General features: G+C 54.1%; 2 protein-coding genes across 2 annotated transcripts in view; one reads left to right on the top strand and one right to left on the bottom strand.

Annotated features, from left to right (window-relative positions):
* ZXDC (ZXD family zinc finger C) overlaps positions 1–13,353 on the top strand; it is a 39,817-nt gene extending 26,464 nt beyond the window's left edge. The window contains exons 9-11 of the mRNA XM_008697951.2: positions 7,794–7,963; positions 10,107–10,208; positions 11,769–13,353. Coding sequence (XP_008696173.2) covers positions 7,794–7,963; positions 10,107–10,208; positions 11,769–11,855 — 359 coding nt within the window. The 3' untranslated portion in view covers positions 11,856–13,353. The remainder of the gene's footprint in view (positions 1–7,793; positions 7,964–10,106; positions 10,209–11,768) is intronic.
* Positions 13,354–13,802: 449 nt separating this feature from the next.
* CFAP100 (cilia and flagella associated protein 100) overlaps positions 13,803–16,749 on the bottom strand; it is a 34,332-nt gene continuing 31,385 nt past the window's right edge. The window contains exons 13-15 of the mRNA XM_040628119.1: positions 15,989–16,194; positions 14,885–14,978; positions 13,803–13,916 (exon numbers count right to left, since the gene is read on the bottom strand). Coding sequence (XP_040484053.1) covers positions 13,803–13,916; positions 14,885–14,978; positions 15,989–16,194 — 414 coding nt within the window. The remainder of the gene's footprint in view (positions 13,917–14,884; positions 14,979–15,988; positions 16,195–16,749) is intronic.

The raw sequence follows: 16,749 nt of genomic DNA, 5'->3' as shown, positions 1-16,749 counted from the left end.
AGGTCTCTGACCCTGGTGAAGAGGAGGCCTTTGCTCATGAAAGATGTGATTGGCTTGGCCACACGTTCTAGAGCTGTGCTGCCATGTTGAGGTGATTCGTGGTGACAGTGCCAGGTGGCAGTGTCTGGGGATCAGAGCACCAACTCAGGAGTCCGGAATGCAGTTGAGGTCTGCTTCTGTGGTTGCAGTGGCTTTGGGCGAGCGCCTCACCTCTCTGGCTGCAGCACCCTCCTCTGCTACGGGGGCAGTGGAGGATCTGCCTTTCTAGGTGGTCGTGTGGGTTACGCACAAGGGTTCCTATAAAACAGCCCAGTGCTGGGCCGCCTGGGTGGCTCAGTTGGTTAAGTGACTGCCTTTGGCTCGGGTCGTGATCCTAGGGTCCTGGGATTGAGCCCCGAGTTGGGCTCCCTGCTCAGCGGGGAGCCTGCCTCTCCCTCTCTCTCTGCTGCTCCCCCTGCTTGTGCTCTCCTGCTCTCTCTGTCAAATAAATAAATAAAATCTTAAAACAAAACAAAACAGCCCAGTGCTGATTGGAGGACCCAGTGCTTCATTTAATTACATGTAGGGTTTTTTCTTATCACAACACATGCTTCAGTTAGCCTTTTGTTGGAGCAGAATAAGGAAAATAATGGCAGAGCTTTGTATCTATGCGGTTTCAGGCCCCTGGCTCTTAGAGTTCAGCTGACAGATGTGGGAACCATGCCCCGGGAGCCCAGGCCTGCCGTCCTTGGCCAGATGTGTGTGCTCTGGTGGTCCTGAGCTGTGGGTGGTGCCCGGGAACGTACTCTGTCCCAAAGCCTGCCCCCATTTCCCTGTCACCCTGGGAGCTCCTGGATAGCCTTTTTCTGTGAATTCTGAGTCACCCTTCCCGGCTTGCTGGTTTGACCTTCACAGCCTCAGGAACTGTCTTTCCTAGGCTCCCAGCCAGGGTTGGCCAGTGGGAGCATTGGCAGGAGATTAGGTGGAAGGAGGAAGGAGGAACCAGGACCTTGTTCTCGTTCCGCTTTGGTAGGAGTTTTATGACAATGGCTGTGTTTCCCCCGTGGTCCCAGTTCTTGCTGGGCAGCCCCTGATATGGTTCTGGCTTACGTGCACCGTCCTTCTGGGTTCTGGGGGGGGTGGTGCCTACCTGCCTTGCTGACTAGGGTGTTTGCTCCTTAGTGCGGCGTCAGTGGTGTACCCCACTGTCAGCATGGAGCCCCTCTAGGTGCAATACCTAGAGCATTCCTGGGGCCCTGATGGGACCTGACAGATCCCCTAACTGTGAATAGTTTTCTCCAGGGCCGTGACTACATCATGGCTGCAGTGTTATCCCAAGTCTTTTCCAAGGCCTCTTGCCACCCTGGCCTGCCCTGTTTCCAGGGTGCCTGCAGTGCTTTATCGTTACGTGTTGATTGTAGGTTCATCTGTATGTCCCTGGGAAACATCTGTACTTAGAGGACACAGGTAGCCGATCGTAAGCTTCGTGGTAAGGATCGCCATTATATAGCCCGGTACCCAGTGGAGTAAAGATGCAGTCGATAAGTGTTGACAGAACGATAAAGCACGAATAGATAGCTAATCACGGGACATATTTCAAGTACCAGCCATTCAGTTAGCACACCCCAGCGCCCCCCCGACAGAAGTGTAGTAGTTAATTCAAGCCGATCGTCCACCCAGCGTGGTTCTGAGGTCGTTCTCACAGCAACCCTCTGAGATGCAGGTGCTCGTGCCCCATTTTCCGGATGAGGAACCTGAGGCACAGAGAGATGAAGTTGATGGGGGCTGCACAGCTGATGGGTGACTGCACCGGGGGCAGAATCCGAGGCTAACTGACTCCAGAGCCTTCAGTCAGCCTGTCGGCTGTACAACACACAAAACAGCGTGTCTCCCCTTCTGCCAGTGAAGCGGACGTGGAACTCCCGAGTAAAATGCTAGCACCTGAATTCCGGGTGGTTAGGACTTGTCCAGGGTTCCAGGTGGGTCAGGGTCAGACAGCTGTCAGTGTAGTTTGCCACGTCAGGAAGCCAGAGGACAATGCTGTTATCTTCACTGATGCCAAACAAGGCAGTTGATAAAACTCATCATTGCTGATTTTAAAAATCATAAACCTTAACTAGGAATGAAGAAGATTCCCCTAATAATGAGCAAGTTAGAATAGCAGTCAACATTATTTTCAGTGAGGAGATGTGTTCCCATTATGATTGGAAGAGGCAACCAAGCCAACACTGCAATAGTATTGGCTATTTTATGGAAGCTTCAGAAAAAAATAGATAATCAAATAGGAAGATGTGATTACCTATTGATGATGTTTATTGGGCTTAGAAAACCCAAGGGAATAGACTCAAATAATTACAAATAAGGGTAACTAAGTAGCTAATTGTACAAAAAAATGTTTGCATATATCACAAGAGCAGGTTTTCTGTTAGAATAATCAGAAACACAATAATGAATAATAGATCTCACTCATAATGGCAATAAGTAGGATAGTATCTCAGGATCGCCAGTGTCACACATGCTGGGCCTAGATCAGCCCCTGTCTGTAGCTTACTATGTACTTGGATGGAACATTCAGTTCTGTTAATTTACATCTTTTATTCAGTTCCTTTAAAATCCCAAAGGAACTTTTTAAAAGAAAAAAACCACCTGTCCCTTTTAAGTTCATCTGGAAGAATGACTTAGTTCAAATCTCCATGCAGACTTCGAAAAAGAGAAATAATGGGGCAGGGAGGCCACTGTGCTGCTGATGAAAGTCGGCCAGTGCTCTGGTGGAGAGCTGGCCAGCTAGACAGGTGGGGACGGCCGGAGCAGAGCATGCGGGCCGGTAAGGGAAGGATGCGTGGTCTGTAAGTGGTTCTGGTAATGTTGGTTTACTCTTAGGGAAAAATAATGGTGGATTTCTTACGCACCTTCTCCCCTGTAGTTCCACCACCCAGGGAAAACCACTTCTGGCGTTTTCATGTTAAACATTTTCCCACGTGTATAAACTACCCCTGTTACTTATTTCGAAGAAATGATACACAAATATTTTTATCTGCTTTTTGCTATTAAACATGAATATTTTTTCTTGTGAACAAATATATGTCTGTGGTTTCTCCTTTGACAGCCGTGTAGGACTGAACACATCAGGAACTATGAAAGTGTTAAGCCCCAGTGCCCTCCACCATCCAGGACATGTAATGGGTCCAGCCTCCCACCCTTAAGGAGAATTGGGGAATAGTTACTCAGATTGTTCACTGTGTTCTGTGGTTCAGTGAGGATCCCCAGCAGAGAAAGCCCGCATGAGCCCAAAGTTACCATGCCCCCCTACACATCTGGTGAGGGGAAGTGAGACATCAGAGCCAGTGGTATGCAGGATAGAGAGCTGACCGTACTCAGCACAGAGCCCCCCCCAGGGCGGGGATGCCACGTGCTTGGGTTGGCACTGGATTCCGTAGCTGTCAGCATTGGGGCATCTTCGGGGAGTGTGCGGGCAGAGCTCTTTGCCTGAGCCAGTGTGTGCTGCTGGCCTCAACTAATTCTGATCATGGCTCTGTGAGGTGAGGTCGTGCTGCAGCGCGGTTCACAGATGAGTCGGTGGGGACTCGGTGTGCAGTGGCGAACTCCAGCTCACTTGTCTATTTCATGCCCAAATAGGGTTGTCTTTTAGGTCTCCGTAACCGGAAGCTGACTTGCTGGCTGGTTTTGTCCTTCACTCGTCTCCCTGCTCTTCCATGTTATCTAGCCCAATCCAGTGTTCGGGTAAATGTTGAGATTATTGAAGCAAAATTCAGTTCATTGTGAAGATGACTTGCCCTCTAAGGTTTTCTGGAGTTCCACTGTGAGAAAGAAATTTTTTATGTTTGTTGACGTTGGTCTATGAGTTAAGTTGGTCATGTTACACGTAGTGCCATGGCATCTTTTACTAGTGAGGATGGCTGGGGATCGTTGTGGGGTCCTGCGTAGAGACCATGTGTTGGCTTAAGCCTGCCAGCATCCGTGGCTCAGTGGGCTTGTGTAGCTGACTCGGAAGGGTGTGATTTTCAGCCACTGTACACAGTGACGGTACACTACCAGATGGCACGGTGTACTGTCTGGGGTCACGTAACCCAGCACCCTGCCCCGACGGCACCAGCAGGTCAAGGTGTTTTCTCTCCTGAGCAGGGAGTCTGGAGGCCAGGGACAGGGCCCTCAGTGCATCAGCTCAGGTTCCCCTCTCCTGGCCCTGCCTTTTTCCCTCGCAGCTTTCGCAGGGTGCCGATGGGCAGTGTTCAGCCTGGCCTCCAGGACCTTGGGTGGACAAGAAGACTTTGAAGGGGAGGCGAGCGTGGCTAGTCTGAAGGGAATCTGCTTTCCCATTGTCCTCTTCCATTTGCAGTCTTTGAGACTGTGCACTTGGGTCCAGGACTTCTGCAGGCTGCCCTGTCCGCCTTTCCTGCATGACAGTGAGTCCTCCCGTACCACCAGGCTCCCTGTGGCGCAGCATCCCGGGGCGTCTTCCAGAGCCCCGGACCCAGGACACTTCAGAGTGCTGGCTTCAGGGAGGCATCTTGTATGGATTCATTCAGGCATCAAGACCGTCTCAGGGCTCTGTGGCCAGCTTGGCCCTCTTCATGCACCGGCTTTCCTGGGAGGGCATGGTGAGATGTTCTGAACTGAGATACAGTATAGGGGGGTCCTGGGGGTGTCAGCCCTCACCTTTTCCACCCTTCTGCTCTTGTCCTGGCAGGAACTGCATTTAAGGAGAATCCCATGAGAGCAGCGGTGTTCATATATGTAAGCCTGAGCAGTTCCTTTTAGCTGTGAACATCTCATCCCCAGGAAGAGTTGTTAACTGGAGAAGGTGCTAGAGCACTTCCGTTTAAGGGCGGTGATTGCGGTCAGTGTAACTGTGGCGTCTGCAGGACTGCCGGACTGTCAGGGGCCGGGTGAAGGGACAGGGTGAGAAGAGAATGTGATGAAGTGTGTGCTAATACAGTAATTAGAGCCAGTTTCGCGATGATGTGTCACCAGGTATTCTAGTTCCAGTCTGTCTTACTTCCTGTTATAAAACTAATGCTCTTACATCCTTCTAACAAAAATACAATTATATTCTGGTTACCGACTAGTTTTTCAGCAGTGTATACTGTTTTTTATGGAAACCTGTAACGCTGATGTCTGGCAAAATTAAATGGGATCTGTTTGTGATTTTGTTCACATGTTTTTACTTAATTTCCCCATCATTTACATAGCATACGTGCCAGCACACATCTAGTGAAGGGACACAAGGCTTTGACCATTCTTCTTCCTTCACAGGTAACATAGAGCATGAGCTCCACAGCTTTCATTGAATCATTGTGAAATAAATGAGAAATGGCTCAGAATGGTGGTGTTTTTATCTTATAAAGCTAGATAATGAGCATTAGATATACATATTTATATCTTGCTTGCTTTTAAAAGTAGCTTAAAAAGATACATGACTTAATGCTTCCCTTAGTTGGTTTCATAGTGGTTTTCATAATATCCCTTGAACCATGTTTCAATATGTTTGTTTGAACTGAAAAATGAAATCGGACCTTTCATGGGGAATGAGCAGTCTGACAGTACTGACTGCCCGTGCTGCTTGGGCTCCGTGGCACAGTTCCCCCCAAGTTGCAGCTGCAAAGACCTGTAATTGTGATGAAATGACATTTAAAGCACACGAGCATTTTATTTAAGATGTTTTTTAATTGGTAAAAAGGTATGCTGTCCGTGTCTGAGTCTGGCAATGAGTAGTGCTCGCCCACAGCCCCGTGAGCCTCCTGGAGAACAGGCAGTGTTGCTGTTCTCCATGCGTTCTTGGGGCAATGTTGCTTTTGATATTTCATCATCATCGAAGTTTCTAATAGGTTTTGTCATTCTGGATGGGTTTGCGTTACTAAAAATTGCAGGTAACTTGATTTTTCACATGAGGATTTCAACTCCTAGAAAGTATATTTAAGTAGAAAGCTAGAATTTTAATTTATGTACATGTGTTTATCACAGGGAAATATGCTAGGGTGAGAAAAGACTTTAAAGCATAACAACGCATTCAGGTAAAAAGCCAGAGTTGAGGGGAGTAGCGTGCATGGTCAGGGAGAAGAGCCAGTGACACGGAGTTTCTTACTGTTAAAGAAGAGTGGGTGGATCCCGGGCCCTAGCCCCTCACCTTGCTTGCTCACCCCAGTCCCAGCCCTGGTCTGCTGTCTGGAAGCTGCAGAACAGTTGGGAGAAGCATGGATGACAGCCAGAGCTCATCCAGCAAGAGGGCACTGGGGTCCCTGAGGCAGAGAAGCTGGCAGACGGAAGTGGGACGGACATACTCAAAGCTATAATGGAACTACGTTTCCCTGCATTGAAGGGGGCACCAAATGTACTCCCTGGAAAACCAAGACTTGCCACCAAGGTGAAGAATCCCTCAGGCGCCCAGGAAGGAAGTACCAGGCTGTGGGCCGGAAAATGCACCGCGGCTTACAGTGCCCCTCAAGTGCTGGGGGTTAAGGAGACATGGCCCCAGAGCTCATGGCAGCCAGGTTGTCCGGTGCGTGCTGCAGCCACAGACAGCCCCGGGTGTGAGCGCTCCCGGGCATGCGGAGACGCCACGAGGGCGATGGGCAGAAGCGGGCAGGGCGTGGCGCGGGGCGCGCACACAGCACAGCTCCGGAGTGGGGACCTCTACGCTGGTGTTGGCATCAAGACCGAAGGCACACTTGCTGTAACTTGCTGGCTTGTGCTGTGTGCCGGAATCAGCTGTTCCTATTTAAAATGGAACCTTCCAGTACAAAAACCTACACAAAGAATGCAGCCTTTCATGTGTTTCCTCTTTTCCCTTTAACGTTAGGTCATTAGATATTTTCATGAAGATGTATTTTCTGGAAGTTCAGCACATCCTGCAGTTTCACTTGTTCCTTTTCATTTTATTAAATTCAACAAAAATCAGATGCTTTTGTTCTTGTTAACTTATATGATGTTCATTGCAAAATTGTCTTTATAAAGTCATTCATGTACGCATGTCCCTGGACACAGCTGTCACAGCACCTGAAATTCCTTGGCGCTTACTCAGGCACTGTTCTAAACTTGCATGACATATCTGCTTAATCCTCCCAAGACTTTGAGGTAGGGAGTATTGTTCCCATTTCACAGGGAGGGAACATTGAGGCCGGAGCTCAGGTTGCTTGTCCAAGGCCAGGTGGCAGAGTCAGGGGTGGAGCCAGGATTTGATCCCGGCCGCTGGTCTTTGGGGTTTCGCACTGCTCTCGAACTGCGCGAGTATCAGAGAAACCCTTTCTGGATGTCTGGATTATTTGTTTCTTCTTTGTACTTCAGTATTTTAAAAAGCACATTTTTATGAAATAACGAGCGATGACTTTTGAAGAGGAAGCTGGACAGAAAACAGCCTGAAGGATCTGGTGGCTTATTTAGCACACACCGAGGGGCCCGAGGGTGGGATGGGCCGGCCAGCTTTCTTCCCTTCTTCCTTTTCTGCGATTGTATGGTTCTGCCCGGTAGTTGTGCTCCGGCGTCCGGGGTCTCCTGTGTGCCTGCAGCTCTTGGGGTTGCGGGGTAAGGAGGAGCCTCTGCCCCTGTGACACGGGCCCCGGGGGTCTGATCGCTGAATGTCCAGAAGACACGTAGATAAGTTTGCTATGCTTTCTAATCAAAATCTTGGTTTTTTACACCTCTTAAGCCCGTGACTCTCCCTGTTGACTAGTTTGAAGTCTGCAGGGCTGTGCACAGTGACAATGGGGAGGCTGTGTCCCCGAGTGCGGCCTCAGTGAGGCCAGGGCCCGAGCAGTGCGTGGTACACTGCACGTGTTGGTTTGTCTGTTTCATCGTAGGAGCCTCGGGGTCCGCTCAGAGGAAAATGAACGGTGGCAAAGTCAGTCCTACTCATTTCCACACCAGCCAGACTGGTTGGTTGTGTGGGAACGTCGTGGTGCCCAGCGGAGGCCTGCCAGGACCAGCTCCGGTGGCCGGTGTGCAGTGCGTTCAGGTCCAGCTACTGCAGGTAAGAGCCAGCGAGCGAACCATGGTGGTCACCAGGTGGGATCTGGGGGCCGGGCTTTGAGCGGTGTTTCCCTGAGCCTCCACCCCTCCAGTGCTCCTTCCTCTCGGGAACTGCCCCCCCCCGCTTTAGACCATCCCAAGCCCTGGATGATGTCTCTGTCACCCCAGTTCCTCCCTTCCTCCCGCTCTGTCCCACTCTATTTGTCTGAGCTTTCGTCTTCACTAGGATGGACGCTTCAGTGTCCCCATGCCCCCTGTGTCTGTGTGCCACATTTCCTGGGAGTGCCGTGAGGTGGAGGTGAGGCCCTGGTCCGGCCTCAAGCCTCCTTGCAGCTGTTCGCGCTGCCCACGGTGAGCCACGGGAGGCCTCGCACGGCCCCACCCGTCCGCAGACCCCTCCGCTCTTGTCAGGGCTGGGGTGAAGGGGCTTGCTCACGCAGCTTGGCAGTCCTGTGTCTGGGGAGCGCTCGCAGTGCAGCCAAGGGTATAGGCTTTATGGCTTAAAGATGCTGGCTTCCCCTGCCGGGCCTTTCTTCCCTACAAAATGAGCCCCTAGAGGGCAGGCCAGACAGCCCCTGGACTGTGCCCAGGGCCCAGCAGGTGCCTGCAGCCGGCAGCCACTCCCTGAACACTCACTGGACACACTGACCACAGCCCTGTGCGCACCCTTGTTTGCAGTCTCGTTTCTGAGGGGCCGGAAGAGGGACAATAAATTGGGACTGTCTGGGGAGAGAAGAGGCGTGGAGGCTGAGGGTACGTAGCTCCGACCTGGCCTGATCACGTGCCCCCTCTCCCCTGAGCATCTCCTGTGTTCTCAGCGCTCTAGGGCCCTAGAGTACTGCGTGCCTGGGGAGGCACAGAGATATCCGAGGACTTCTGAGTGCCGAGCTGACTCCGAAGAATAGGGTGGCCAGATCCTTGGGTTCTGTAGTCCTGCGAGAGGCTTCGTGAGGAGATAGGGCCGAGCTGGCTGTGAAGAGTCTGGAAGGGGTGCGGAGGGCCTGGAAGACGGGGCCAGGGAGTGGCCTTGCTCATACAGAAAATAAGAAGCTAATGTAAGCATTTGGTGGGGGCGGGACCTAGGAAGACCGGTCTGCAGACGTGAGCAGGAAAACAGGTCTCTTTCCAGGTGTGGGGCCAGGGGGTTGGAGCAGTGAAGAGGTCAGGGCTCTTCCAAGATGGGGCTGTGGAAGTGGGGGGAGCAGCGAGCCCTTCTGAACACGGTCATGGCTGACAGGCGAGATGTGGGGAAGGCAGGACTGGAGCTTCTGATGCGGAGGCTTCAGGGAAGCTGGTACCGTTGCAGAAAAGGCGCTTGTTGGAAATGGAGAAGCTGCTGTTTAAGAGACACCCAGTTGAAGGCGGGAGCCTTGAGGTGGAAAAAACTCACTTTTAATTCTCCACCTTTCCCTTACCAGTTGGTGTTGTCATGGGCAAGGTACTTAAGTACTCTGGGCCTTAGTTTTATTGTCTGTGAAGTGGGAATGATGGCGCTCAGCACAGAAGGTTCTTGAGGCTGGGGAGGGGATGGGTAATGCTGATGGTGGCGGTGGCACTGGGAGTTGAGCGGTGGGGCTGTGGGCCACCGTGGGCTGGAGATGAAAGCTGAAATGTCAGATGGTGTCCCTTTTCTTACTTGATTATCAGGGGCCTAGGAGCCTCCCCCGCTCCACAGACCTGTGCTCTCTTGTCCCTTCCAGCTTGACTGTGGGTTGGGGCAGAGGTGGGCCTTCTTGTGTGCTGTGAGGTGGCCGCTGGAGAGCCAGAGAGCCCCCAGGGAGGGCGCCGAGAGCCTCCACCAGAGTTCAGGAACAACCTACAGGAGGGAAATCGGGGCCTAGGCTGAGGGGAGCTATTGAATGTGGGAGAGTTCTAGGGGAAGGGCCTAGGAGTGGGGAACAGCCAGATGGCAGGTGGTGTGAGCCTCAAGCTGGGAACAAGGTGAGAGACTGAGGACCAGGAGGAGGGGTGAACAGCCCCCAGCCCCTGATTCCAGTGACTGCTGGGTCCTTAGGCCTCACCTGGCTCCCTATGTGGCCTCGCCTGGAATCCAGGGAGTGTATATCAGAGTGACGGGGACTCCTCAGGCCAAGGTGAGGAATGTTGCTGTGCTTGGTAAATGAAACATGCCATTGCCTCCCCAGGATGACTCCTCAGGTGAAGCAGCCTCGCCATTGGTTCTCGGCCCGCAGCCTTCCACCCTGCACCCCCTGTTCGCTGTCGATGTGCCCGTCTATGTCCTCCAGGTCTGGATGCCTTACAACTCTGGGTTTGTTAGTAAGACTGTCATGATGCTTTTGGGTTTCTGAGGCTTGTCACTGAGGTGGGGCTCAAGGGGAGACTCATTGGGTTGGTTGCCAGGATGTTTTGCTGCTTTCTAGAAAAAGTGGGTAAATGACCAAGAAATAAAAGACTAAGAATAAAGCTCAGGGTTGCTCCCCAGTGTAGCTCCTACTTGTAAATAAGGTGAAATTTAATACACTCTTCAAATATTTTATATTTAGAAATTCTAGTCACAGGACACCTGGGTGGCTCAGTTGGTTAAGCCTCTGCCTTCAGCTCAGGTCATGATCGCAGGGTCCTAGGCTCGAGCCCTGTGTCGGCAGGGAGCCTGCTTCTCCCTCTGCCTGCTACTCTCCCTGCTTGTGCTTGCCCGCTCTCGCTCGCTCTGACAAATAAATAAAATCTTAAAAAAAAAATGCTCTTTGAAATATATATAAAAAAAATTCTAGTCACTTTCTCCTATGGGAAATAGGCTGGCCAGTTTTTGTTTTTAAAGATTTATTTATTTATTTGGGGGTGGTGCAGGGAGCAGAGGGAGAGGCAGAGAAACCCACGAAGACTCTGCCCTGAGCACAGAATCCAACATGGGGCTCGATCTCACAACCCTGAGATCAGACCTGAGCGGAAACCAAGGGTGGGATGCTTAACTGACTGTGCCACCCCGCGCCCCTGGGCCAGCCAAGTTTGGACCTACGGGGAAACACAGCCAGGAATGTTAGTTTGCTAAATAAGTGAATAAACCAAGTATAGGTGGCGGCGGGCAGTTTAGATTTGGCTGTAACATAGAGTAGGTAGCTTATCAAATTTCTAACAGTTCTGCCTTAAATACATATTTTTAAAATTCCTACACATGGTAATTTAGTTTTCTTGTATTCAAATTGGGCTGTTCAACATTTTCCTTAAAAGGTCAAAAATAAATACCGAGTTAAGTGCTGGGAAACAGAGGGGTGGGTGGGGCTCCCAGACAGCTGGAGTGGGGGTTCCTTCAAATGCAGTTTGGGAATGTGCATTCAGAAAACCTCACGGATGTTGACTCCATTCTGCCTGGTATTCCCACTCATGAGATCGTTCTTAAATCTGGTAGTGGACAAATAATTGGCCAAAAGATGTTCCCCATGGCCTTGAATCTAATGCTGTGGGAGTGTTCTAGCCGGAGGAGGTGGGTTAGGTGGGCCGTGGCGCCGCCATTGATGAGGCCCACAGACAGGCAGGAACCGGGAGAGGTGCTTCCCCATGCAGAGTGCGGAGAGGGTTCTTAGTGAGACAAGGACATCACATTTCTGAGGAGACCTGCAACACAGCATCATTAAGTTCACTTTGCCGCCTTTTTGTTTATGCTAAAGTTTCTTTCTTCAAGGGATGTATGTGAAAATAAGGGGAAAACAAGTTTGCTTTAGGCAAGTGACAGGGGCCTTACTGGGTTATGAGGCTGGCTGTGTGCGGCTGCAGGGCTGCCTTGTGGGAGGCGGTCCTGCGCTGCCCAGCCCCCAGCTCTGCCCCTCACCGCTCTGCTTGGTTTTCAGGAGGTGCTTCCTGCAGCTGGAGGGGCTGCCGGGCCTGAGGAGGTGCGGTGTGCGGGGAGCACCATCAACCTGCGGGACCTGCAGTGACAGCGGCCCTCTGCCCTGGGGCCTGCAGGCCACGCCTCCAGTCTGCGGCCTCCGAGACTCCCTGACGTGGTTTACAGGCCTGGGGGAGACCCCCCTGGGTTTCTGCTCAGAAGGCTAGCCTAGTTCCTCCGAGACTTTGGGGCACGGTTCCCAAACATGTTTTTGGTACATTTTATCAGGAACCAGTTTGGGGCAGTATTCCTTGAAATCGCCCCTCAGGGCAAAGCACACGCCTTTCCCGGGCTTGGCGGTGCGCAGACAGCCCTCGTTCCCTGTGATCTAAGCCACGGAGCCCGCGCCGCAGGAGGAAAACAGCCTTCGGCGGGAAGTAGGGTAGAGCACAGCTTCCCTTGTCGGATGGGACTTCATCTGTAGTAAAAGCAAATGGGATCTTTCTCCTTCCGTGTTTCAGCATTTGGCCTGAGAGAGATCTAGAAACCGTTTCCCTTCATGAGAGCTAACAGGCTGTTTCCCAGCCCCTTGGGTGGCGGTTGTGGTTGGGCTGATTCCGTCACGCCCTAGGGCAGAAGCGTCCCGTTGTCACAGTGAAGCCAAATTCGAATCCCTGTTTTGGCAGAGCGGGCGGGCAGCCCGTGGGGGGGTGCAGAGGGGCACACACTGGGGCGCTGTTTGCGAGCCCTCGCAGAGAGGCCAAATTTAAAGCCCCTAATTTGGGCATGGTAGAGGTAAAACTTTACATTTTTCTAAATTCTGTATCCGAGTGTGCGTGTTGATTAAGAATTTGTGCCCGGTTTCTACAGTCACGGTTGCGTGCACGCAGTCACGGGGGACAGGGAGAACGGCACGCACGCCGCAGGTGCAGATGGGCGCGCGCTGTCCCGTGCACTTCTGCACCGGCGGCGAGCTGATGACCTAGAACGGATTTATCTGTTTGTCAGCGGGACTGGCCACAGGGCCGCTCCGAAGTGCTGTCTTTTGCCTTGTGCCTTGGAGGCGCACGTTGACTCACATGCCGTTTTGGTTCTTGGACTTGGACGTGTCCAAACTCTGCCTGGCCTGTGTTTCTTTATTTTTGAGGTTTTGGCCTTGGGCTTTTGGGAATGACCCCAGCATTTGGTGGTGAGTCCTCTCTCTGCCCTGCCCTGAGGTGCTGTCTCCAGGGTGCTTCTCCACCCACAGGAACTTGGGCCCCATTTATAAAGAGTTTTACCCACAGAGCTCTGTGCTGCGTCAGCCTCCAGGTCGCCCAGCAGCCCCCTCCCTCCACAAGGAGCCAGCCTGCCTGCCAGGGTGGCCTTGGGGGCCGGGTGGCCTAATGGCCACACTGCACTGTCTTTCCGATGGGAGGAGGGGCTGGGCCACGGAGATGCTCTCTCTGGGGTGGGTCCCTGGAACTTCCCCCGGAACTTCCCCCTGGGAATGTCCACCACCACGATGTGATTGGTACTGGCTGTCAGTTTTCTGGGCACTGGGCTCCCTGGTGGCAGTGGGCCCAACTTGTGGTACAAACGAATAAAAGTTTTTATATAGTCAGGTACTGACAGTGTCGCTTGGCTTTACCTCACAGAAGTGTGTGTGTGGCGTGGACGTCATGTTTTGTCTTCAGTAGTGAGAACCCTCTCATCCTCCCAGCTTGCTGCCTCCTTTCCTTGTCTTTGCACATCACATCTCAGTGTGGACTTGGCCGTCTGTCTCAAAGCAGCCACCTTACCCGAGGGCCAGGATGAGCTCCTTCCTCAAGCATGGGCTGAGGGTTCAGGGATTAGAGGGCAGGGTGTGGACGGTGGAACCAGACTGCCTCGTTCAACAGGCCATGAGGCCACCAAAGAGGGGGCGTTTATTTCACACGAGTAAGTAAATGTACAGTGGGAGGCTGGGAGGGGCACGGGGATATGGTGACAGCTGCCGCAGGCCAGCCCGCCCTGCCCCTGCTTCCTGCTGCTGTCCTTGCTGTGCTGCGGGCGATGGCCAGCCAGTGTGGGGAGGCTACGTGAAGAACAGCAGCTGCTCCTCCTCGTCGTCGTCCATCAGCACATGCTCAGGCTCCCGCTTTGCTTTGAGAGCTGGGGGCCGGGAGCGACTCACCAGTCTCCTGCCTCTCTGCAGAGTGAGCGGGCTCTGTGAGCCTGTGCCCCGCGGCCTCCCTGCACCGGGAGGCGCTGCCCAGGCCCTGAGGCGTCAGATGCCCGTGTCCCGAGCGTGCCTGGAAGCTGGTGCGCTGGGGCTATGGGGCCCAGGATTCATCCCGGCCTTCCTTGTCAGCCTGTGGGCTCAGGGCTGGAGCTGTTCTGAAATGACTCGGGAGTGAGTCTCCCCAGCATTTCCAGAGCCTGCTCCCTGGGCCGTGGGCCCGTAGATACGTGTGCATTGTGGGGTGCACCTGGAAACACGGGATGTACCTGGCTAAACAGAGGGAGCCCACTTCCTTTGCTCCAGGGATTTAAGGGGGAGACCCCACAGTGTCTGCCGTCCCTGTGTGACAGCGTGGAGAGTGTTACTGTATTCAGAGAGCAGCCCCTCGGCCTCATCTGTCTGCTGGGGGCTGTATTTGGGCTTAGGCCTGCTTTAGGGAGCATACCTCCTGCTGCCAGGTACAGAAGGAAGTGGCTGCTCTAGCCTGTTCCCCATGGGGCAGCCAGGGGAAACCCTAGTGACGGGTGATAGGCTGGAGGCTGGGGTCTGGCTGTAGTGTCGGTGGTATGGTGGGACCCCGCGGGGGCTGAGCTGCTCCCACCTGCTCTGGGAGCTGAGGGCTGCACCTGGGTAGGGCTGGGAGGGCACTCGCCAGGCCGTCACCCACCAGGAGTTCGTGTACAGGAAGGCAGGCAACCCCAGGGGAGGATTTGCAGAGGAAGTGGGTCCTGAGGGGCAGCAGGGCTGGTGGACCAGGAACGGGAGACACTGCTCTATCCCAGCCTTACTCTGATGGCCCCATCTTTCCCCCAGGACCTCAGCAATTAGCACCTGCAAAGGGGGTGAGCCAGGCTTGGTTGCAGGCTCCCAGCCCCACTGTGCCTGGTCGTGGGGCCCTTCCCCCGGCAGTGACTCCCCGGGGCCACCCTGCCTACCTTCTTCTTGATCTCAGCCTGGGCCCGGGCCTGGGCCCGCTGCAGACGCTCCTCCTGCAGCTGCTTCTGCATCAGGACCTTCTCTTCGCGGAGTCTTGGTGCCAGGGGCAGCGCAACACGGTTTAAGGACTGGAGGCGCCTGGGGAAGCTCCCAGATCCCTTTCCCAGCTCCTTGCATGCAGCCCTCAGGCCATGGCCCTCCCTTTAGGAGAAAACTCCCCACTCCTCTCCACTCTTCCCTGCCAGGCCAGGTTGGCTTCTGCTCTTGTTCTTAGGGGCTCCTGGCTCAGGTCCATCAGCTCATACCCCTTGGAGGACCACGTTCCTTGGTCCCCATCCCTGGTCACTGGTTGACCTGTGTGTGCTTCTGGTCATCAGACCTTTGCCCCGTGCCTGTTCCCACCCAGGTATGGAACAGGCGACACAGAAGAAGAGCCCCTGTGCTTGTGGGAGAGGCAGATGTCTCTTTGCGGATGTCTCAGGGCCCTGCATGGAGTGAGTGAACTGGGCAGCCCCCCAGGTCAGAGAAGCCAGTGGGTCTCTGGGGAGCTCCCTGGGCCTCCCCTTGGAGAATGGGTCCATGCTGCCTGTGTCCAACATTCTGACACTGCCAAGTGTTCCTGCCTGCCCCTGCCACTAAACTGGGCTTCCTCAGTTTCTCCCCGAGTCTTCACCTTCCCTCCCCTGGGCTCTGGCAGTGCCAGTCTCTTCCCTCTCCAATCCAACAGGGAAAATGGCTATTGCTGTCCCTTGTCCTTGGGGTGAGGCCATGCTGTCCACACCTTCACTTTGGCTCCTGGGCTCCCTGAGCCCACATCATCTCCCACTTCAGACGAGGGCCTTCCCTCACTGGGGCTAAGTTCGGTGCCCTCTTTGGTAGACCCCTGGCTTTGTCTTTCAGCATGGAGCACCAGGGTCCTCTCTCCCCTGGTTTGGGAGCTCTTTGAGGACAGGTCTATTATCTGACCTCTGTCCTCAGGGCCAGCCTGGGCCAGCCCAGAGCAGGAGCAGGGGTGTGGAGGGTGTCCTCTCCCTCAGCGCCCTCCCTACCGCGTGAGAGGCCCAGTTAGACCTCGCCGGGTGGGGCAGGAGCCGGGCTCTCACCTCAGGCGGCGCTCCTTCTCCTTGGCCTTCTCGGCCTGCTCGATCTTGATCTGGGGTACCCGCTCTAGGTTCTCCAGCAGCTCATCCAGGTGGTGCTCGATGATGGTCAGCATCTGCACGGTGCCCAGGCTGGACTCCTGCTGGGCGCCGATGCAGTGCCGGTACACATCCAGCACCTTGCGGTTGAGGCTTTCCAACAGCTTGTCCTGCAAGGCGGGCAGGCTGGCAGAGGGGTCGCGTGGGCCTCTGTCCCCCCCACCCCGCTCCGCAGCCTGCCGCACCCAGTGCCCTTGCTGTGACGTGGCTGACCTCCCTAAGCCCTGCCCAGCACGCTCAGCAAGCATGGGAGAAACAGCTTGGACACTTGGATTTTTCTTGGCCAGAGCTGTCCTTGCCCTCCTGTGGTCAGCCAGACCCAGGGTTCCAGCCACTACTGGGGCTCTACCCCAGCTGCCTTGGTGTGCGCATGGGGCCCAGTCCCCTCCTCTGGGGCCCTGTTCTGCCCCTGCACTAACCTCAGCTCCCCACAGGACACTGTCCCATGAGCTACTTTCTATGCAGCCCTGGGCAGATGGGCTGGGCGTGAGGATTAAATGAGGACTAGCAGACAGACAGGCTCAGGCCAGGAGTGGGGCACAGCCAGCACCCAGTGAGTCTGTCTGGGAGGAGGCGGGGTGCACCGGCCTGTGTGTTGTGGCATCCTGCGTACCTGGCCTGGTTCTGGCACACAGTAGGTGCTCAACAGTAACTTGAATGAATTA

This window comes from Ursus maritimus, unplaced genomic scaffold, assembly GCF_017311325.1.
Source record: "Ursus maritimus isolate PB19 unplaced genomic scaffold, ASM1731132v1 scaffold_14, whole genome shotgun sequence".
Taxonomy (NCBI): domain Eukaryota; kingdom Metazoa; phylum Chordata; class Mammalia; order Carnivora; family Ursidae; genus Ursus; species Ursus maritimus.
This window is presented reverse-complemented; position numbering and strand designations above follow the sequence as displayed.